Source organism: Mustela erminea, chromosome X, assembly GCF_009829155.1.
Source record: "Mustela erminea isolate mMusErm1 chromosome X, mMusErm1.Pri, whole genome shotgun sequence".
Lineage (NCBI taxonomy): Eukaryota > Metazoa > Chordata > Mammalia > Carnivora > Mustelidae > Mustela > Mustela erminea.
Genome location: NC_045635.1, coordinates 103,837,755 through 103,861,959, shown reverse-complemented (window position 1 = coordinate 103,861,959; position 24,205 = coordinate 103,837,755). Strand labels below are relative to the sequence as shown.

Below are 24,205 nucleotides of genomic sequence, written 5' to 3'. Positions count from 1 at the left end.
CAAAGCACTATCAAGTTAATGGATATTAGCCATAACATGCGAATTTATAAACCACCTCCTCACGGGTTGTGAAAGCTCCTTGTGGAAAGTAAAGTAGTATAAAGTAGTAATATACATTTAGAATTAGTAGTAATAGTTAATATTAATAATAAACCTCTCCTCTTTATTTTAAACCATTTCCTCTTTATTTCCTCTTCTGCCTAGGAGGGCGAACAGCTTAGAAAAGCAACCCAGGGAACCAAAGGCTTATAATTGGCCTCAAGAGACTTGACACAAGTAGTTATGGCAATAACCCTTGGTGCCCTGATGTTCCTTGCTCATGTAGATTACCAGGGCCTTCATAAGCATTAATTAATGTTACCTCATAAGAGTTCAGAGAGGCGGTTAAATACTAATACAGGCCCATAATCCTTCATCAAAAATCTTTGGGGTCCTTTTGTTTCAAAATTCAGAATTTTTCAGATTTTACAAAGGTAATGCCGTGCATATATTATATGTTATGTAACTCCCAGCATCCTTTAACAATGCATCAATATTTCTGTAACTAAATGTATAAAAATTCTCTAAATGAAATAAAGACCATAAATACCTTTATTTCAGTTTAGATCAAGTTTTGCTACCAAATGAATGAGAAAGAAAAACAGTTTTCAGGAATCTTTTGATTCTGGAGCTGCCGACGAGGTATTGTCCCTCCATCTTCTCTTTGGCCAGTGATGTAATGAAACACAGACTGAAGGCCAAGAAGGGCAGACATGTTTTCTGACTCCCTGTGACCTTTTTCTATACCTTTGAGAATGTATGTGCTTGGGGTGCCTGGGTGGCTCAGTGGGTTAAAGCCTCTGGTCATGATCCCAGGGTCCTGGGATCGAGCCCCGCATCGGGCTCTCTGCTCAGCATGGAGCCTGCTTCCTCCTCTCTCTCTCTGCCTACTTGTGATCTCTGTCTGTCAAATAAATAAATAAAATCTTTAAAAATAAAAAGAATGTATGTGCTTCTCTTGGCAACATATACTGCATAGTAACTTTGGGGAAGAAAAAAACACATTTTGAAGATTATTGTCCTAGTATCAGTACAGAAAAGTTTGATTGGTTAACAGGGATCTGGTGTGTCTACTTTGGTCACATTTTTCAGAAAAGAATTATCCATTTGGCATTGCCATATTAATGACAGTATTTATTTTTAACACTTACAGAAAATTATTTTCATGTACAGTCAGTTCTGCTACAACACATGTTTTGAAAACATTAATTTGTTCTCATGTTATTGGTATCTTTGAGAACAATTTGAACATAAGACAAATTTCGTGTTTGCATATGTGTGATTCCATCTGTTAAAAATACTGGGGAAGGCAGAAAACTGCACCCAGCAGAACGAACCATGTAGGAATATACAAAATGCACACGTGCATATACCTAAAGCATCTACCAGTTGTCTTGGACAACTGGTCGCGTTCTGTTAGGACCTTCACCCATCCACAGTTGGGGTTAGATCTTTCTGTGTGACTCAGACAACCCTCCTTCCATCACTCCACAGTAACTTGTAAGTTGCAACCCATCTGACACCCACTTTCACAAGCAAACTTCAGGTCTTGTGCTCCAAACCCTTTTTCCCCATAAACCTTTTCCAGTGCATGATTTGGCATAGGGCAATGAACGTTAGAAATGAATGTAACTATCACCTTATAGCCCAATGGACTGTTAATGAAGCATAGGGGGTGGCACCCTAATGGACCCTTCAATAAGTTCCCCCACAGTGTTTCTGAGTAGAAGTATTCTAATTTCTGGCGAAAAGTTGCTCGAGCTAAAAACCAACAAAACAGGAGGGCCTGCGTTGCTCCATGAGTTAAGAGCTCTGCCTTCGGCTCACGTCATGATCCCGGGGTCCTGGGATCGAGCCCCACATCGGGCTCTCTGCTCAGCGGGGAGCCTGCTTCCCTTCCTCTCTCTCTGCCTGTCTTTCTGCCTACTTGTAATCTCTGTCTGTCAAATAAATAAATAAAATTTTTAAAAGAAAAAAAAAACAGAAAACCCAACTAGGCATGCCCACTTTCTTTTCCTGCTTCCCTTTGGAGACAATGGCAATGTTGTTTCTGAAGGCCTATACTTCTGTTAACAGTTTTGCCACGCCTGAAATGCCTGAGATATACAATTTGGAGGAATTTTCCTTGCCTGGAGATTTTTCTTACCAAGTTATTTTGGACCTCAAACCTGAAACTGGATCCTACCCAAGTATATTATGTGAATTAAACCTTTCCATCTGAAATCTTAATTTACTTTCAGAAAGGTTTATAAGTATGTCCAGATATCCACATTTGCATAATCACTACACCTCCCCCCTCCCTTGTGTCTCTCTCTTGGACACAGAAATGTATGGCTGCCAGATACATTTGGAAGTGAGTGCATGTGGACTCTTCACCCCTTGGAACTGGTGTTCTAAAGCTCCTGACACTGAACCCTAATGTATTTTTCATTAGTGTTTAATGTTGGGAAATCCCATTTCATGGAGCCCAAGGATTAAATTACTTCATTTGGAAGAGAGCAAGTGCACTCCCCATCTTTTTCCTGAGGTGAAAAAAAGAATGAAGCTGAGATCATTTGCATTTCATAAGGGCTTAAGGTCTGGATGTATTCCACTCAATTCCACAATCCAATATTGTAAAAGCTTTTAAAGACAATATTAACAAGTAGGGAAACCACTGCATATTTAAAATGTGGAAATAAAATACACAATAAAATAGATATAAATCAACCCACACGCACACACACACACAATCAAAATAACTATACAAAGCAGTTCTACCTGTAGCAGAAGTGCTATAATATTTTATAATAATACCATGATTGTACTTTTCAATGAAGCAGAATTTTTATCATGTTTCATAATAAAGGAGTTGCAAAGATTTTAAGGAAATCTAGCAAGCAATAAATCCAGATGGTAATGAGTGATTATTCTTTTTTTTTTTTTAAAGATTTTTTTTATTTATCTGACAGAGATCACAAGTAGGCAGAGAGGCAAGCAGAGGGAGAGGAGGAAGCAGGCTCCCTGCAGAGCAGAGAGCCCGATGTGGGGCTCGATCCCAGGACCCTGGGATCATGACCTGAGCCGAAGGCAGAGGCTTAACCCACTGAGCCACCCAGGTGCCCCATGAGTGATTATTCTTTTGAACACTTGTACTGAATAGAGACTTTGTATCTTTTGAATAACTGTACTGACACAAATACCTACCGATTAAGATAATAGATGTCTCGTGTCATTTGGAGGTGTTCTGGACCCAAGACCTAAACTTGATTCCTTTTCTTCTTCTGCCTCTGGACCCCCACCCCTCATTTCCCTTGCTTGCATCATTAAGTTCATGGATTTAGATGGCAAGTCTATAGAGTGTGTCACTGCAGCTCTTTCCGTGTCTTGGACGGACATGATTTTAAGCACCTTCTTTGGGGTATCACTGTCCTTCTCCATGGCCGTTGGAGAGAGTTCACTAAGACCTTGAAGGGGAAAACCTACTGCTCTGTGAACTATCAGATAGATACCCAATGGCCACATCAGAATGAAAGAGCTCAGGGGACACGGGGAGGGGTTCTCTAGGTCCCATGGGGGAGTTAGGAATCTTACCCTGTACCTAACATTGTGCTTATATGATATGCAAGAAAAGGAGATGATCTTGATCTATGAAATATGCAGTCAATTTTGGTAGATAAGACAAAAACATGGGCTAACAAGGAGACTACTATAATATTGCAAACCCAGGGGCCAAAGTTATGATAAGAATAGTAAATGTTAAAGTCAGAGAAGACAATCATATTTATTTTCCAAAATACCTTATGGAAAAAAGTGCTGGGCTGGGTGGGAATCATCAGACATAGGCTGACAAATTCATGCAAGGTGAATGACTTTGAGCAAATCACGTTATCTCTCTGAGCCTTGGTTCCTCATCTGTAAAATGGAGAGAGGAGAAGGGAGAGCTGAACTAGGTGATCCCTCTAGTCATTTCCAGTCTGAAAGTTTCATCCTTCGACTACATTTAATAAACAAGTAGTCATTGACATACTATGTCCAAGCACGTTACATGAATTAAATTTAATTGCTAAGAGAAAGGATGATTATCTCCATTTTACAAATAAGGAGTTAACATTTCTAAATGACAGAGGCAGAACTCAAACCCAGGTTTGCCATAGCCCCAAATTCTACGTTCTTTCCACAATGCTGCACCACATACTATCACACCAAATCATCTTCCTTTTCCACGTTTAAGGAGATAAGATCTAAGGGAGGGAAACAGACATATAAACAAATAACCACAATGGAAGGTAGTATGTCTTAAGTGAAAAATCCAAAGATACGGAGGAGTCTGTGTCTCTAAAGCTTAAAGGGGTAAAGAGAGCTTGTATGACAAAGGTCTACATGTAGTGAGTGGAGCACTGGCCAGAGAGTCAGGAGACGTGGGTTCTAGTTTTGGCCATGCCAAGTGTCCCTGGACAAGCTGTTCTCTGGACATCAGCTTTCTCATCTGCAAAACGAAAGTATCTTCAAGGTCTTTGGGGTTCCAACATTTAATGCTTTTCTGAGTCTAAAGATGGAAAGCATACTTCTAGTTATGGTTATGAATATGAGCCCAGAGGTTTAAAAAAATTAATGAGATGTTAAGTGCTTGTGATGATATTTTTAGTGGATATGGGATTTGGGCTGGGCCTGGAATAATGGGGCTGATTTTGAAAATTCATGAAGCATTTTAGTTCCTTTTAAATAGCCAAGGGTAGCGGACTATCTAAAGGGATATTTTATATTAAAATGAATGATCACTACTCCTTTCCCTATCTATCTTTTGTACATTTTCCTTTTTCATACAGCAAGTTTATTTAAAGTAGAAAACATAGCCAAGAATTTGTTATGCTCTTGGGGCACCAGTATTATTTTAAAATATGAAAACCATGCCAGTGTCTTCGAAATTCAAGTTTGAGGTAAAAGGATGGAAAGAAGTTATTTTTTTCCCTGTGATCAGCCACTGCAAAGTGAGTCTCAGCACAAACCAGCTGAGCCCTTTTGCTAGGCATGGAAAGCCTCTGGCATTTTTCTGCTTTTCAACTCTCAGTCATTTGGGAGGTGGGACAAAGCCATGCTGTCTACAAAGTTTATCCAGAACGTGCTGGTGTTACAAGAGATCACTTGACATCTATTATGTTTCTCCTGTAGAAAAGAGGTGGCTATCAGCTACAATAGTGATTCCTTTTCAAAGGGGTTTAATTGGGGCATTTCTCATGGGCCAAATTCTAACTCGCTGTCTATACATGTGCCTGCCAGGAAAACAGTGGAAAAATACCAAACAATAGGAACAACAGAAGTCTGAGGACCGCTGTCCCAGGCTGCCCCCACTGCAAACAGGCAGAGAGAAAAAAAAAAATGGTTTCCCTTCTGCCAAAGCTGCAGCTAATATGGCAGAGCTCCTAGAAAGGTGTGGCAGGTGGGGGAGGGGAGCAGATTGTGTGCTGCACGGCCATGGAAATACATATAATAACCTGAACAAACTCCTTTTAGCCTATCTCTAACAAGTAGCACTCTTCGTTGGGGGCGGGCGGGGGGGGGGGGGATGGGTGCTGGCGAAGAGATGAGTTTCAGGCAGTCGAGTTCCACACTCAAGGAGCTGAGCTGTTTTTCTGAAGTAGGGATTTGCTCCTGGGTAGGCAGGCTAGCATCCTTTCCTGAGGTGAGCCAGAAGGTGGCCTTATACTTTTATTTCGAGGGTCGAATGATTTCTTTGCAACAAATTTGTGCCTTTCACTGGTATTTTCTGAAGTGAGACTTTTGCAACTGATGGAAATCGGCTCACTTCTGTTCTGTAACTTAGTGTCTTCTTGATGATTTATTTGTTCGGTAGCAGAAACTATGACAAATTGTGTGAGGCAGCCTCATTTACTTTTTAGATGCTATAGCCCTGAAGAATTTGCATGTAAATGCAACTGTGAATGTTTTACATTTCATAAGCGTGCTGCACGTGTTTTTGTAAGTTAAGTGACATTTTTACAGATAGACTGAACTTGAGACTCGGCCCCCGCCCCACAGGTTATATTCTTCTGAAATCCTCAGTCTGACAAGCTGTGTTTTCCTGACTGCCAAGTGGGAGAGTAAGTCTCTATTTGGTGTTTTTCTTCTCTCCTCTTTAGACATGCAGAGCAGCCCACACAACCAGTTCACCTTCAGACCCCTCCCGCCGCCGCCGCCGCCTCCGCATGCGTGCACCTGTGCCAGGAAGCCGCCCCCTGCCGCCGACTCTCTTCAGAGGAGATCAATGACTACCCGCAGCCAGCCCAGCCCAGCTGCTCCACCTCCCCCAACCAGTACACAGGATTCGGTTCATCTGCATAACAGCTGGGTCTTGAATAGCAACATACCCTTGGAGACCAGGTACTTCAGCTATTATTGATCCCAATAACTTAAATATTGGCAGAGGATGATCCCACCTAGTGCCGAAATTCATCTCACCATAGACCTCTACAGAGACACGCAGATGCACTCAGAGAGGCACACCCAGATGCCTGGGCAGAAGGCAGCCCCTCTGCAGGCACAGGAGCACACACAGATGCACACATCTAGATTTGAACACACTCACTGACACAGACCAAAACAGATTCACTTGGAAAGATGAAAGCACAGTTGCATAAACACCCCACAGGCAGCCACCCACCAAAACATATGAAACAAAGCAATTATCTCATCTACCAATACTCCTTCCATGTAAAAGGCACTCCCTCCTTGTTTTAGGAAACTGTAACATTACAGGAAAATCCAAACACAATTAGAGGAACAGTGATAATTTGGATTTTATTTATTATAAGATTCTTTCAAAAAGTAAGTTGTCTTCAAATGTTTTTAAAAAGGATTTGCTTCATAGATTGAAGGTCCATGTGTACTTTTTAAAAAAAAGATTTTATTTATTTATTTGACAGACAAAGATCACAAGTAGGCAGAGAGGCAGGCAGAGAGAGGAGAAACCAGGCTCCCCGAGGAGCAGAGAGCCCAATGCAGGGCTCGATCCCAGGACCCTGGGATCATGAGCTGAGCCAAAGGCAGAGGCTTTAACCCACTGAGCCACCCAGGTGCCCCTCCATGTGTACTTTTAAAAACTCAATTCTGCCTCTAGGGTGCTGTTTGGTCTTTTGACAAAAAACTTTGCCTCTATTTTTCTGGCACTTCACATATTTGGGCTTTCAGATTCACTCTTTAAATCTTTGGCATGGGATTAAAGTTACAGATCTAGGTGTCTTGGTCATAATAGACTTTAGCACTAGAGGCTAAATGAGAAATTATTCATCATTTCTAGGCACTCCCTCTTAAATCAAAAATTGTAACTTTCTATTAACATAGAAAGACATTACCCAATAAAACATATGATTTTGTTATCTTTTAAATTCAAGGACTTCCCCTTGCCTTCTATATGCCTTATTTAGATCTACTACCAAAGCTTTTTCTGAACACATTTGTATGTAAACAATGGGTATAATATATCACTTGATAAGCAATGTGTGCTGTCAACTCTGATCAATTTCCATCCCAATATCTGGGAATTGGAATGGAAAGGGGAGGACTAATAAACCCACATTATGAGCCTGCTTATTTTTTTTCATAGCAGATTAAGTTGTATGCCAGCTGTGGCATCGGTGAATATGTCACCACCAACAAACTGAGAGCACTGTGGCTCAAATCCAGGAAACTCTGTATCATCCATCACTATTAGATTAAATAGATTCATAAACTGATATTTCTGTTATCTCCCAAGAGAAAATGTAACAGTCAGCTCTGATGGTGAAGATAACCCAATTAGAACTGTACTAGTAATAGTGTTTGTGTATCGTTTCTTTCTTTCTTTCTTTCTTTCTTTTTAATGAAAGAGGAAGGTGAATGAGGTGAGAGAAGCAGAGAACAATGTATATCTTCAAGGAGTGTTTGCTAATGTTGGTGATTTACTCACTCCTGCTTAAATTTATTTACTCACTCTTTTAATTCCTTTGCAGGGCTTAGTGATAGAGAGCTAAGGAAACAATGGGGCAATCTGGTTATCTAGCAATCATGACAAGGAAAAAAAATCATGACACACTCCTTCCCTCTAAGAAGCTGAATAACAGGAAATCTGGAAGGAGGATGGGGAATGGGTCTCAGGCAAATGAAAAGGGAAAACTATTCTTATTTGAAGTGTACATCTAGGCATGTTTGTACAAACTGCACCCACGGACCTTCTGTATCCATGCAACGAATGTATTAATTGGTCTCAGCTTCATAAGAAGCAGAGAAGAACATAAGTTTTCATGTGAGATTGTGCAGAGAGTACCTTTTTAGTACATTTGGGGATATATTCAGTATCACAAAGACAAATTTTTAAAAAACCTAGAAACACTATCAGCTTGATGAGATAGGATTTCCCAAATATATCCTTTAAAATGCTTGCTTCGCATGGAGTCAGTAAAAGGTAGCTCTGGGGGTGTGCTGGCAGGTAATGATATGTCTCAGCTTCCTAATCTCTAAAAGTGAACATAGAAATGCCTGTCTCAACAAGTTGTGCAGAAGATCAAGCTAGTATGGCAGAAAGTGCCTCGTACATTGCAAAGCGTTATACAACTCAAAGGTATTATATTTTTTTTATTTTTTAAATCATTATTAAATTATTTTAAAAATTAAAAAAATAAAAATTCTTATAATTAAAAATTCTTTTAAATGTAATTTTATTAAACTTTATTAAAATTCTATTAAAAATAAAATTTTAAAAAATACTGTTATCCTTACTAAGTAGTCACAAACCTCTGCTTAAATAGCTCCAATACAGGTAATTGATTTATTCCAAAGGCATTCCATCCCATCTCAGGCAACTATTGGAGGATATTTCTTGAACCCAAATCTCCACCTCTTTTTTTTTTTTTAAGATTTTATTTATTTGACAGAGAGAGATACAGCAAGAGAGGGAACACAGCAGAGTGGGAGAGGGAGAAGCAGGCTTCCCACTGAGCAGGGAGCCTGATGTGGGGCTGGATCCCAGGATCCCGGGATCATAACCTGAGCTGAAGAAAGACACTTAATGACTGAGCCACTCAGGCGTCCCCCAAATCTCCCACCTCTTAATTCTGCCCATTTCTCCCAGATCTAGTTCTACAGTCTCCCAGAATAAGTAAAATGCCTCACACGCCTGACAACTCTTCACCGCTCCTGATCCTGTTCTTCTTTGACTGAAATGTTTCCCTATCAGCTGGTTTCAGATCCTCCATCTTGGTCTCTTTCTTAGAATACAGTTCTAAACTGCTGACTGCACTTCTCTTAAAGTGTCTTACCCAAGGCTGAATGCAAGTGGGTAGTTTTATTAGGCTCCTTGGTAGCAGGGAGCAGTTTGTTTAGGTTGCCTCAAATAACTGAGAACATCTTTTCAAGATTAAGTAGTCCCCCCTTATTGGCAGTTTTGTGTTCTATAATTTCAGTAACCCATGGTCAACTCTGGTCTAGAAACAGATAATCCTCCTTCTGACTTAGCATCAGAAGGTCAGTAATAGCCTGATGCTGTGTCAAAAGGCCTAGGTCATTCCCACATTTTATCTCATCAGATAGGCATTTTATCATCTCACAGCATCACAAGAAGAAGGGAGAATACAGGAAAGTATCTTAAGAGAGAGACCATATTCATATAGCATTTATTATAATATATTGTTATAATTACTCTATTTTACAATCAGATATGTTGTTAGTCTCTTACTGTGCCTGATTTAGAAATTAAACTCTATCATAGGTATGTATAGGAAAACATAGTATATATATAGGGTTTAGCACTACTGTTCTTCATTTCAGTATCCATTCGGGATTTTGGAATGTGTCCCCTCAGATAAGGGAAGACAATTAACTGTATTCTCTCAGTTAGGTGAAGCCAAGGGGAGAGAAAGGGTCATATGCTTTAAAAAAAAAAAAAAAAAAAAAACTACAGCACGGCTACCTCTAGTTGCCCCTTGAGCAAGGGCTGGGAGTAGAGCTGATGTACATTTAGATGAAACTCTCAGCAATCACCGTGATTGACTCATTCCAAAATTTGTGCTGTGACTGACAGTTGGTTTCCACCTTTGTTCTTTTTTGTAAAAAAAAAAACTTTTTTTTAATATTTTATTTATTCATTTGACAGACAAAGATCTCAAGCAGGCAGAAAGTCAGGCAGAGAGAGAGGAAGGGAAGCAGGCTCCCCGCCGAGCAGAGATTTTATTGGTTTATTTGAGAGAGAAAGAATGAGCAAGAGAGAGAGCACAATTGGGGGGGCGGGGCAGAGGGGGAAGGAGAAGCAGACTCCCTGCTAAGCAGGGAGTCCAATGCGGGACTCGATCCCAGGACCCCAAGATCGTGACCTGAGCCACAGGCAGATGCTCAACCAACTGAGCCACCCAGGCACCCTGTCCCCTTTGTTCTGACTAAATATTTCCATTAATGCTGTTTACTCCAATATCAGTTTTTTTTGTTGGTTACATAACACTACTGGTATACATTGAGAACACTTAGTAATTGAACTCTTACAACTTCTTAAAAAGTTCTGAGGCTAAGCCACCTTTCTTTTATTCTAAAATTGTATAGTTGGAGATTTTTTTAAAGATTTTATTTATTTATTTGACAGAGAGAATGAGAGAGAGAGAGCAACAAGCTGGGTGAGGGGCAGAGGGAGAAGCAGGCTCTCTGCTAAGCTGGGAGCCCAACACAGGGCTCAATCCTGGCACTCTGGGACCTGAGACAAAGGCAGACTTTCAACTGACTGAGCCACCCAGGCTCCCCTATAGTTGGAGATTTTTAACTGAGTGTTTGGGATGGGGGGGTGCAGGTAGAAATATGTTTAGAGCCTTGATTTGGCTTAATTTGATTTCACCTTGTTAGTCCATGGAGGTATAGTTGAATTCTAATTCTGCCATACAAAGTATTTGCATTGTATTGATCCCATAACTGTATCATCTGTACTTTTGTTAGGTTTGCTCTCCTCATTTCTGTGTCAGTCATCAGTAAAAATGTTATGTAAGGGACACCTGGGTGGCTCAGTCAGTTGGGCGTCTGCCTTCAGCTCAGGTCATGGTGTCAGGGTTCTAGAATCAAGCCCCGTGTTGGGCTCCCTGCTCAGCAGGGAGTCTGCTTCTCCCTTTCCCTCTGCTCCTACCCCTGCTTGTGCTCTCTCTCAAGTAAATAAAATCTTTAAAAAATGTTATGTAGGACAAGATCAAGGTGGGAGATCTGTGACATGTCCCTGGAGTCCATCCTAGGGGTTGACACTTATCCATCAGGCAACATTCTTTTACTAGGATACCACCCACATTTCTCCATCTTGTTTATAGGCATATCATCAGAGACCTTGTCAAATGCCTTGTTGATATCCAGATACAATATGCCTACATTTTTACTGATCTGCCAGTCCAATAGCCATGTAAAACTAAAAGTGAAATAAGATTTGTTTAACATGACTTGTTCTTAGAGAATTTGTGCTGCCTGCTCATGCTTACTATCTTTTTTTTCTATTTTTCTTTTTTAAAAGATTTTATTTATTTGACAGAGAGTGATCACAAGTAGGCAGAGGAGCAAGCAGAGGGGTGGGGGAGGAAGCAGGCTCCCCGCTGAGCAGAGACCTCGATGTGGGACTCGATCCTAGGACCCTGAGATCATGACCTGAGCTGAAGGCAGAGGCTCAACCCACTGAGCCACCCAGGCAGCCCTGGTTATTATCTTTTTTAAAATGTGCTTGCAAATCATCCTATTAACAACATGTTCTAGAATTGTGCACTCAGTCAACATCATATCCCTTGATCTAGTTTAAGGATCCCATGTACTTCCTGTTTCTTTTAAAAACCAAAGCCAGTATGCTATCTCCAGTCTTCTGACACATATCACCCACACCATACCTGAAACTTTAGCAACTATGACAAGGCAATAAAATCTACAAGACTTGTCACCACTCTGGGACGGAATTTTAATTTATTTAGAACAGTTGAGTGCCTTCTTATAAATGATCTTCTTATTCTAAACCTATATCTAAAAAACAACAACAACAACTTTACGTTGTCTTCAGCAGGGTTTTTTTCAAGTTTCAGGCTAACTTGGGGTAGAAACCTTCGCATTATTTTCATCACACCCTCTTATATTTATTTATCCTTGATTTTCATCTCCTCCTTTTGTTCCATGTTCTTTAGAAATCTAAACTGAATAGAGAACACCCCGTGTGGGCATACTGGTTTCAATAGGCAACAAACCTTTCCAACTCTTAATTCATCTTCTCGTTTTTTAAATGTCTCAGGGCATAGAATCACATTGTCTTCACTTTAGAGAATGGTTTTCCTAAAGTCTAGGATTATGCTTTGTAATGTACTTTTTGACTTTAAGCTACATTGGTTGCTTCCACAAAAGGTTCCCATCACCTTAACTCACCAGTTTCTCTTCTCCAGTCAGTAAGGGAAGCAAGTCTTATTTTCTCGACCTTCTCAGAGGTAGAGTTTTCAGCAAAGGAGGTTGAGGACCTGTCACATATTTGCCTTTAGTTAAATGATACATCTAGCAGTTGTCTTTGGAGTTGAAATCACTCATATTCACCATGCTTTACTCTTAGGACACTTTTGTGGTCTGTGTTGGAAATGAGCAAGTGGCTTTTTGGAGACTCCCCGATCCACCATCTATTAGCATATAAACTTGGGCATACTGTGTTAACACTACCTCAGTCTTCTCGTCTGGAAAATAAGGATGATAGTAGCAACATTTTCATAAGGCTGTTGTGAGGATTAAAGGAGTTAATATCCACAATGTATTTAGAGCAGCCAGGCACATAGTAAGCACTTGGTAAATGTTAAAATAATAATACCAACAGCAATACACAAGAAACTCTACTTTTGTTCCTATTTTTGTTTTCATCTAATTAAAGATGTTTCTACCCTTATGTTCATGCTTTCCCCAGGTAAACACATCATTTCACTTCCTTTCTTAGTATGCTTTTAAATAGAACATACTCTTTTGCCACTGTCTTAGTCCAAATGGGCTGCTGTAACAAAAACGCTATAGACTGGGATTTTTAAAGAGCAGACATTTATTTCTCACAGTTCTGGAGGCTGGGAACTCTGATATCAAGGCACTGGCAAATCTGGCATCTGAATTCCTATTTCATAGACTGCTGTCTTCTCTCTGTATCTTCACATGGCAGAAAAGGCAAGGGAGCTCTCTGGAGTTTTCCACTCATAAGGTCTAATTTGGGGAGCTCTCTACCCTTATGACCTAATCTCATCCTAAAGGCTCAACCTCCAAATATCAACACACTGCAGATTAGATTTCAACATGTGTATTTTGGGGGGGATATACTCAATTTATAGCAACTACCAAATTCCAATCATTAGAACCATTCCCTCCCTTAGGTTGTGATGGCACATGTCTGTGGGGCTTTGTAAGAGTGCCCTATGATAAATCTTCAGAACAACTTCAGATTGTTACCTGCCTTGTGTCATTCATAGAAATAACTCCCCCACTACCCAGTATATTCAGAATTATGTCCTGCCCTGAGCCCTCCCTTACTTAGAAATCAGTCTTTCCAGATCCTCCTCTAAGCCTTATCTTTTTTGTGGTGGGTTGAGAGGAGTGTCTTTCACAACTGGGAAAGATGCACACATTGCCAAGATGGAGAGAGAGAGTCTGGGTGATGTGTGTAAGTGTACATGCTCAAATAACACTGGACTAAGCTACTTAATATAGTTGTGATTTGGGACACATTACTTAACTTCCATGGGTCTCGATTCCCCATCTGTTCTGTGGAGAAAATGGCAGATCCTCCCTTGTGTGGTTGTTTTAAGAACCAAATAAGATAATCCCTGTAAAACATCTGCTCAGAGCTGGGCACGTAGAAAGTATACAGTAAACAGTATTTTTTATATAAAAGCCTGGGACTGACATGCTGGCAAAGAGAAGAATTCAGGGTCATGACATTTGGAAGATCAGAAATAGCAGGTCAGATTTTGAACCCAGGCTGTAGGGCCAGGGTCTTTACATCCAACCACTTATTGTAGTAAGGAAGGCAAAGTGAAATAAATAACAATACCATAAGTGCTCTATTAAATTTGAGTAATTCCAAGGTAGGAACACTTGGAGGTGGTAGATCTAACCCTAAGGAATTGTTGAGATAGGGAAATGGGAAAGTAGAAATTTTCCTGAGAAAATGGCCTGAATGTAATTTATTACTACTAATAAATATAATTAATAATAAAATCATGAGGCAGCAGTAGGTGAAAAATGGAGGAAAAGGCATTCTGGGAAGAGTGTTACACTCAAAGGCATGCATAGTGACCAGTTATCCATTTTAGTAATATTAAGACATTTTTTTTTAATTTTTTATCTTTTATAAACATATATTTTTATCCCCAGGGGTACAGGTCTGTGAATCGCCAGGTTTACACACTTCACAGCACTCACCAAAGCACATACCCTCCCCAATGTCCATAATCCCACCCCCTTCTCCCAACCCCCCTCCCCCCAGCAGCCCTCAGTTTGTTTTGTGAGATTAAGAGTCACTTATGGTTTGTCTCCCTCCCAATTCCATCTTGTTTCATTGATTCTTCTCCTACCCACTTAAGCCCCCATGTTGCATCACCACTTCCTCATATCAGGGAGCTCATATGATAGATAAATGAGGCAGAAGAAGACATTATTTTTTCTATTCTTCCCCTCCCTCTTCTTCCATTTGCCATTCATTTATTTTAAATTTTTTTTAAATTTTTATTTATTTATTTGAGAGAGAGAAAGAGAGAGCACGTTCACGAGTTGGGCAAGGGGCAGAGAGAGAAGCAGACCCCCTGCCGAGCAGGAAGCCCAACGTGGGTCTTGATCCCAGGTCCCCGGGATCATGACCTGAGCCGAAGGCAGATGCTTAACCTACTAAGCCACCCAGGCATCCCCATTTATTATTTTTTTAAGATTTAATTATTTATTTGAGAGAAAGAGAATGTGTGCCTGAGTGCAAATGGGGGGAGGGGCAGAGGGCAGAGCCTAATGTAAGACTCCATCCCAAAACCCTGACATCTTGACCTGAGGCAAAATCATGAGTCAGATGGTTAACTGACTGAGCCACCAAGGTGCCCTTCCATTTGCCATTTAAACCTTTTTCTAGCTTGTCTGGTCTAGATATACTGGTCTGATATATTCCTTTTAATACTAATAAGAGATCATCATTCTGGAACCAAAGTCCACAATTTTTAAGCTATGATCCAGAAATCAAAATTTCATTCTGAAACTCTTGCTGTTAAATTGTCATATTCTCCATTCTTGTCCAGAGACTCATCCTTGGATATACTTCAGTTTGCAGATCCTTTTATTCTGATTCTTCTCCAGAAGGTCTCTCTTCCCCTGCCTGTGGGATAAACCTCAATCCCAAAACTGTTCTGTACTTTTAGTGGTACAGTGTTACACCTTCTTCATGAAAGTTGGAAGAGTGGTTAAGAGTTTTGATTGTAGAAGCCAAAAAATGTGGGTTTGAGTTTCCATTCTTCTCCTTATTAACTGTCTATATTTGGGCATATTATTGCACCTTAGTTTCCTGACCTGGAAACTGGGTTAATAACACTCATTTTCATACTGTTGTTACAAGGATTATTTTAGACCTCACATGTGATTTGCCCTCATTTTAGTTTCCTCCCTCTTTCTGTTATTCCTCTGCGTCATATTCCTCCTTTCTCCATTCCATTGGTACTGCCTTTTGTTCCATTCTAGCTTCTCAGAATCCTGACTGTACCACTTTTCTTTCTGTGTTGGTCTTTCAATTCTGTCCACACACTTCGTATGTGAGTAGATTGCTCTGCCTTTAACACAAGGTTAAATGGAGTACTACTCATTTATATCAGGAACTCAAATATAACCCATTCCCCACAGAAAACTGGGACAGTTCTCTTAGCTTCTTGACCTCTTCATCTGGATTTACTTTGAAATGAAACTATGGCCATTTTTAGTTTCTCTTATTTATTCTCTTTGCTACTCCACAATTCAAACTCCTAACTCAAACTTTACTTGATGCTCTTACTCACGGGGAATTTTTGGCCAAGTGTTGGCTCTAGACTTTTACTTGGACCAGCCCTAAGAGATGATGATGGACATTAGCCATGATCTACTCACCATAATGAGTCTTACTTAGAGATTTTGCGTGATATTTAATACTATTGAGAACTTGTATTTACTATTAACATAACTGCTTCAACTCACAAAGACGAATCAGAATTGTGTGGAGGAGTCATGCCTGGCCAGAGGAGGGGGTAGCAGCTATTTTCATTGACTTTTAGTGTATGCTGACAGATGGCTGTAGCTTGGTATGAGGCTAACTGCCCTTGCTGGCTTTAGGCCAGTGTGACAGTCAACAGGATTATTTTTACAAAAGAAGAGTCAGGGCCATTGATGGAGGAGATTTTGGCAAAGAAAGGAAATAAATGAAATTTATATGACGCATGTTTGTGACCAGACTTTTAGAGCTAGTGTCTATCTTGGGGAAATAAGAAATATTCATTAATAGTGATGGCAGTGATTTAAGTATTTATGGACTAATACTCCTTAAATATTAACCCATAAATGTAAGTTCTCCAGTGGTAGTTATATTTCTTTGTTACATAGTACTGCTAAAATATACCTAACATTTATAAGTAGGATTTTTTTTCTTTAGTACATTTGCAATGGAAAAGTAGATTTAGAGACATAATTTTTTCTTTCAATAATGACTAAAGAAAAAAAGCTCAGAATGTACATATTCAGTGCTTAGATCTAACAATATCTCATGCTTTAATCCTTTAACAGCACTGGGGTTAGCAAAATCTATCTTCAGCCACAGATTTAAAGATTCTTTTTAAGACGGGAAAAGACTTCGTAGAACTAATCTATGCCCTATAAATCCTGTTTACTACAGATGAGCAGGAATCAACCAAGCTTTTCAGCCTACACCAAATGATGGATGTGGAATATGTTGAATTTACATGAAGGAGAATTCTGTAGCCTTAAAAATATATGTTACATAGGGAGAGTAAAAATAGATCTATAATAGTCTATTGTGCTAAAGCAGTGAAGAGCAGTATTTTGGAGATTATCGTGATACAGTCTCTAGTCACTTTGGTGGTGGTATTATTTTTTAAAAAATGCTTTTGATTTGAATATTTTCAGTTTCACTTTCAAAGTATAAGCCATAGGCAAACATAATGTGTTTCATTTTATAAGGAAAGGAAATTTCACCATAGGTGAGATGAAATCTGGTGTTAATATGGAGACTTTTTTTTTAGCAATTCAAATGTGAATCTAAACAGATGTTTCAGGGAATTTTTTAAAAAATGAGTTGGTTGGTGAAATATGTGAGTGTACCAAACCAAAATTAAGGGTTTTTTGTTTTGTTTTGTTTTTAATTTTTTATTTTTTATAAACATATATTTTTATCCCCAGGGGTACAGGTCTGTGAATCACCAGGTTTACACACTTCACAGCACTCACCAAAGCACATACCCTCCCCAATGTCCATAATCCCACCCCCTTCTCCCAACCTCCCTCCCCCCAGCAACCCTCAGTTTGTTTTGTGAGATTAAGAGTCACTTATGGTTTGTCTCCCTCCCAATTCCATCTTGTTTCATTGATTCTTCTTCTACCCACTTAAGCCCCCATGTTGCATCACCACTTCCTCATATCAGGGAGATCATATGATAGTTGTCTTTCTCCGCTTGACTTATTTCACTAAGCATGATACGCTCTAGTTCCATCCATGTTGTCGCAAATGGCAAGATTTCATTTCTTTTGATGGCTGCATAGCATTCCATTGTGTATATATACCACATCTTCTTGATCCATTCATCTGTTGATGGACATCTAGGCAGCAATGTCCACAATAGCCAAACTATGGAAATTAAGGGTTTTTTTTTAAAGATTTTTATTTATTTATTTGAGAGGGAGGGAGGAGAGGGAGAGGGAGAGGGAGAAGCAGACCTCCCCACTGAGCAGGGAGCCCAATGCAGGGCTCAATCCCAGGGGATCATGATCTGAGCAGGAGGCAGACGCCCAACCAGCTCATCCACCCAGGTGCCCCCAAGATTAAATTTTAAAGGAATCTCTGTACAAGACTTTTTGCCTCCGCTCCATCATATATACTTACCTATCCTGGGTTGTATATTTAAAATAGAAATACCTGGTTTTGATCAAGAGAGATACTAGTTCTTAAAAATTTCATTGACTACAAAGTTACTTATCCAGTTAATCATAATAAATATTTACATTGCCATGTCAAGTTAATAGACACTTGTCTGTTACATTTTACTAGAAGTATGAAATGTATTTGAAGTAACAAAGAATGATTTTCTTGTCAATTATTCTCATTTTCTACAGAGGTGTGTGTGTGTGTGTGTGTGTGTGTGTGTGTGCGCGTGTGTGAGTGTGTGTGTGAAAGACATTCTACTAAACATCTCCCTTTGGGAGAACCCAGCTGGCTCTTTATTAATTCCACAACACAAAAATGTTTGCAGCTTTAAAAGCAGAAGATAAGATCAGGTTAAGTCTTGAGGTCTTTGAAATGTCTCTGTAAGAATTGTGAAAGTGTGGTCCTGACTATTCCATTTAAAGAACAAGAAAACTCAAAAAGAATTGTTCCCTTTGGCGAAGAGATAAGCAAATAAACAGTAACATCTGCTTCTCCATTCTGTTAATCTTTTCTGGTGTGATATCTGAGTATATAAGAATGTGTGTAATGTGAATATGTAAAATGAAAAACAGTTCAATATAAATACTATGATAAATTAATTCTAGCATAAATAAGTTTTTGTAAATTTTGACAAATATTTGTTGAGTGCCCACCATGGATCAGCCAGTATCTAGTTGCGAGGCTACAACAGAGAACAAAACAGGCAAAACCCCTGCCTTTATGGAGCTTACATTCTAGTGAGGGAGCCAGCCTTTATCCTCAGATTTAATTATTTTGGGGCTAATAATAATTTAGGACCAGGGATCTATAGATATAGTATGGGAGAAGGAGGAGAGGAGTCAAAAATACCTCTTAGAAGCCTTTCTTAACCTGCCTTTGCTTTCCCACAGTACCTTTCATAGAATTTTCCCTTATCTGTGGGCTCCCAGCATCCTGTGTGTATGCTTATGAGGACCTTATTCCATAGTACATTTGCACTCTCCAAATATTTTATTTACTTGTCTTTATTCACTGTTGCGACTTGAGTGAAGGACTATATCTTCTTTTTTTGCTTTGATTCCTCAGTGCTTAGATAATATTGTTCAACAAAATTTTTGTAAGGTATATGGACAGAGTGAGCAGAGAATTATAGATGGAGTAGATTTCTGAAATTGGAAATAGTAATTGGTTGGAGCAGATAATGAGGTTTGTTTGGGGAATATTGAAACATCCATGAGGGACATCCATACTGGAAATGCTCAATATCCAATAAATAGTTGAAAATAAGGATCTGGGTCCCAGGAGAGAAAGAAAGAGAAAGTTTTCCTCCTACCACCTACCAAATGCTTGCTCTATGCTGAACATTTCGTCAAGCCATTATCACATTTATTCTTAACTTACATTTTTTAAAACTGAGGCTTAAAGAAGTTGAACAATATGTTGCAAGGTCACCAGTTAGTATGTAATGGAGCTAGTTCACTTCTGTGTCTGTCTGATTCCAGAGCTCATGATAGACATGAATAATGGAGAATTTCATGGGTAGACATAATAACTGAATTTCCATGAGTGACGGAGGAAACACTGAAAAACCTAGACAGGGTTTAGTGCAAGAAGAAGACCATAAACCAAACCATCACACCATTTACATCTTAGAGTAGTTCATGAAAGAAAATAAGCTGGCATAGATAATTGAGGAGTAATCATGGAAGAGAAGACACAACGGAAACAATTTCAAGGAGATGACCATTACCATTTTCAAATGCTTCAGAGGAGTGAACTTGAATGTGGATGAGAAGAGACCATTCTTTCTGTTGACTTTGAAGCAGCCATTTTCAGTAGAGTGACGAGACTGAAGCTAGACTGCAGTGGGTTGAAAGAATTGGTAAGTGGTGAGAAAATGAAAGTGGAAGGTAGACTACACTTCCGAAATGGAATAGTAGATTGAGAGGAAGCTGAATTAGGACAAAACTTTCATATAAATTGAAAGGAGGAAAAAAAGAGGGGAGGCTACATTCAATGTGGAGGTCGATAGTAGTCACCAGTAGAGCAATATAGTTGATAGAAAGAAACCAACAGACCAAGTTGGAGATCAAGTTTCCTTACTGGTAACAAACGTGGAAACTTGCAGGAATGGTCACATAATGCGGAAGAACCCTAAATGATCTCTTACAGTGGTAGAGGTTTTCCAGGTTGCCAGGTTTCAACAAGGGAATACCACTGATGATGCCACCACCTCTGGGGATTATAAGTCCCTTAGTGCAAGAAGTTTGTTTTTCCTATTCTTACAGTAGAGGGTGGCCCTAAACCCTTTCACCCTTATTTAACATTGGCTCAAATATAAGTCATATTTGATAAAAGGGCAAGCAGCTATCACTGGCCAACCCAAGATTATCATTTGGACTTCCTGTCTCCATCTGTCATACACAAAACACTAGGCAGTCCTCTGTTGCTAATGAAGATACTTAATAGTGACATATGTACACACAGGGCTTTCATAGACATTATAAAATCTAACTTGTGATTATTTTCAATTCAACTATCAAAATATCAAGTATAACATAAAAACACAGATATCACTGATTCTTTCCTTTTCTAGTGTAATATTACTCTCCCAAATAAATTGACTTTCTCTTCTGAAAGAAAATATTCACACTCTGCTATTTCCCCTACCTTTCGACTAAAATAATTGTTTTTCTTTAAAATCTGTAACAGTCTTATTCTTCCACATTTTGTCATTCAATATAGTATTTTATGGTAACATGGCTGGTTACTTTTTAATAGATACATTTTCAACTAAATGCTTTTTCTTTTTTGCCATCTTCCTAAGACTCAGACTGTAGACAATATATATTGTATATATATGTGTATATGTCTGTGTGCAAATGTGGGTATATGTGCCTATGTTAGTGTGTATGTATAAGTTTCTGTTCTTCAGAGTCCTTTTGCTGGTTATTTCATTTTAACGTGAAACAACCCTGGGAAGGTAGACATAATAGAAATTATGTCCAACTTAAAAATGAGGAAACTAAGTCATGGGAAATTTTATTAATGTGTCCCTATGGCAGTTTAGAGCAAGAATTGGAGCTAGAATTCAAATCTCCCTGCAGCCAATCCAATATTCTTTGCACTCTAACAGTTTGTCTCTGGAATGTAAGCTATCCCTTTTTGTCTTTCAGTGAATATTTATAGTTCAGCTAAATTTCCCTGCCTGGAGATGTAATCTACGTTTTATTCTATTTATATTAAAATCTTGATGAGCCTAATGCCCAGAAAACTGGGGGTTCTGGTTAATTGGATTTGGTGAATAGCTTAAGGTTAAATAGAGCTTTTTAAAAATTGCCATTCTTGTTGAAAATCATTCTTAAATATGAATCTACTTTCCATTTTAATCCAAATGATCATAATTTAATCTATTATAATTGAAAATCTTACATTAAGTAGGAGTTGTCATTCTGAACATGATTTTTTTTATTGTATAGCACTTTGGATGTAGAAAATATTGTAGAGTGAACAAAATGCATCATGGTTCCAAGATATCCTTTGTGAATATTGGGTGGCCTTTCCTGAGTAGTTGAAAAAACACTGGATTTAGAACTGGAAATCTTGAGACCAAGTCCAAATCTGCCACTAAATAGCTATGTGACCTTGATAATGCCTCTTTCTTCCTCTCCAATCTCGTTTTGCAGTCAGGTGAGGGAATAAAGCTAAATGGTATTTGATGTCCTTTTGGTCTTTACTTGCTCTGTTATTCTGTAGCTTGCTCAGGGTATTTTTCCAGTTAGTTGGATGCTAATGAATTACAAGATTACAGATTCTAAGTCAGATCTCTAATAAGTCAGATAAATTGAAATTAAACAGTCATGATTCCTTCAAAATTTCCAGAAGCCAAGAAGAAATGAGGAAAACACTGCACATCCCTATCAGGGGTAATGCTAATGGCAGACAAACATAGGAAACCAATCTTAGGCCAGTACAAGACTAGTCTGTGAACATGTTTTACCCCATACACATAGGTGCTCAATAGAAGTTTATTAAATACATGAATTTAAAAACAAAATCCTTTATAGAGACAGGATTCAAGATGCAACACCTCATAAAGAAGTCTACCTTGCCTTGGGTCATATTGAGAAGCCCCCAGTGTTTCAGTATTTTCTTTCAATTTGTCATTTTCTGTCTAATTAAGAAATAAATATAACTTTACTTTATGTTTCTTATTCAAAGATAAAAATGCAACCTGTGTTGGGTTTAAGTTCCAACCAGACATTTTTATACTCCATCCTCTGAATCCATGATGATACTTTTTTCTGAGTACTGACAATGATGCCAAGAGAAAATAAGTTTAGACTCAATATTATATTTGCCAAATAGAGATGTATATTTAGAGGTCAGAGAAGTGCGTGGAATGATTATATTCTTGAAATTGACCTGACCTTGTTTATCTCCTTGTGCTGTCCCTGACTAATTAAAGCAAACCAATGGGTTTCTTCTTTGTACTCTTGAATCCATGCAGCATGGAACCAGAGAGAGAATATTTCCCTGGAAGGAATGCCTGGTTTCCACAAATTCTCCTGCGTTCACGTGGGATTTTAGTTTCTGAGCTTTAGAGCATAGCACAAAGCTAAATTTGACTGTTGTTTCTTAGGTGACCTTACCTGAGGGGGGTTAATGTTGTTTCAATTGCTATGATTATTGTATATTCTGCATGTTTTAATAAGTATATCGGGGTTTGGATTTATGCCTTGTGACAGTTCTTGAGAGGTACAATTTGAACAGCAATTCTAAAAATTGAAAGTAGAAAGTGTTTCTATTCTCCATATCTTACAAAGATTTCCTTGTTTGGTCAGCAGGGGTAAAAGTTGGAGGTAATTATGAGTGAGCTGAACGTGCTCCCCAGCCCCAGGATTCAGGGTATTTGCTTGGATAATAAACCAATCCCAAGTGCAGATAGCCTCAAGGGAGGAACAACTGTGAGGTTGGAAGGAAGATAAGATCATGAGTGACTGGCAAGAAAATCTTTTTTTCTGGGAGTCTTATAAAGAATGATAGATTCCCTCCCACAGGGATGTTGAATACTTCAAAAACCATAAGTGACTCTTAATCTCACAAAACAAACTGAGGGTTGCTGGGGGGAGGGGGTTTGGGAGAAGGGGGTGGGATTATGGACATTGGGGAGGGTATGTGCTTTGGTGAGTGCTGTGAAGTGTGTAAACCTGGTGATTCACAGACCTGTACCCCTGGGGATAAAAATATATGTTTATAAAAAATAAAAAATTAATTAAAAAAAAATGCATGCTCCATCAGAGGAATAGTTTTAGACCAACGTTTCTCAACCTCAATATGGCATTTCAGGCTGTATGATTCTTTATTGTGGGCACTTTCCCATGCATAATAGAATGTTCAGTAGCATTCCTAGCCTCTTACCCACTAGATGCCAGGAGCACCCTCCCCCTAGTTGTGTCAACCAAGCATATCTCCAGACAATGCTAAATGTCCCTTGTGGACCAATTCATCCCAAATTGACAAACACCATTTTAGACTAATGGTGAAACAAAATCTTTTGTTTCCTTACCTACTCACTTTACTCAACCCCTCTTAAGATTCTAGCAGTTTCTTTTGTTCCCTTCCCATCTTCCCTCTTCATATTCCTTTCTTCTGAAGACTTTGTTAGTGGGTTTCGATAATTCTCTAGTTTATAGTATAATTTGTGTTGGAAACCGCTGCTATAAATTGAATGTTTGGATCTCCCCAAAATGCATCTATTGAAAACCGAGATGATGGTGTTAGGTGGGGCCTCTGGGGGATGATTAGATCCTTAGGTCCTGAGGGTAGAGCCTTCATGAATGGGGACTAGTGCCCTTGTGAAAGAGGCCTCCGATTGCTCTCTGACCCCTTCCACCCACTAGATGCCCACAGCAGACTGGGGAATAATCTGTAACCCAGAAGAGGCCCTTCACCAGAACCCTACCATGCTGACACCTCGATCTCAGACTTCCAACTTCCAGAACTGTAAGAAATATATTTCTGTTGTTTATAAATAAAGAACTGAAGTTGATGGTATTT

The 24,205-nt window shown here is 39.1% G+C and overlaps 1 protein-coding gene across 7 annotated transcripts in view; it reads left to right on the top strand.

The window, feature by feature from the left end:
- Nucleotides 1-24,205, top strand: part of TENM1 (teneurin transmembrane protein 1) — a 794,330-nt gene that overhangs the window by 444,998 nt on the left and 325,127 nt on the right. For all 7 annotated transcript variants that reach the window (XM_032329990.1, XM_032329993.1, XM_032329991.1 and 4 more), the window contains one exon: nt 6,159-6,399. In XM_032329990.1, coding sequence (XP_032185881.1) covers nt 6,159-6,399 — 241 coding nt within the window. The remainder of the gene's footprint in view (nt 1-6,158; nt 6,400-24,205) is intronic.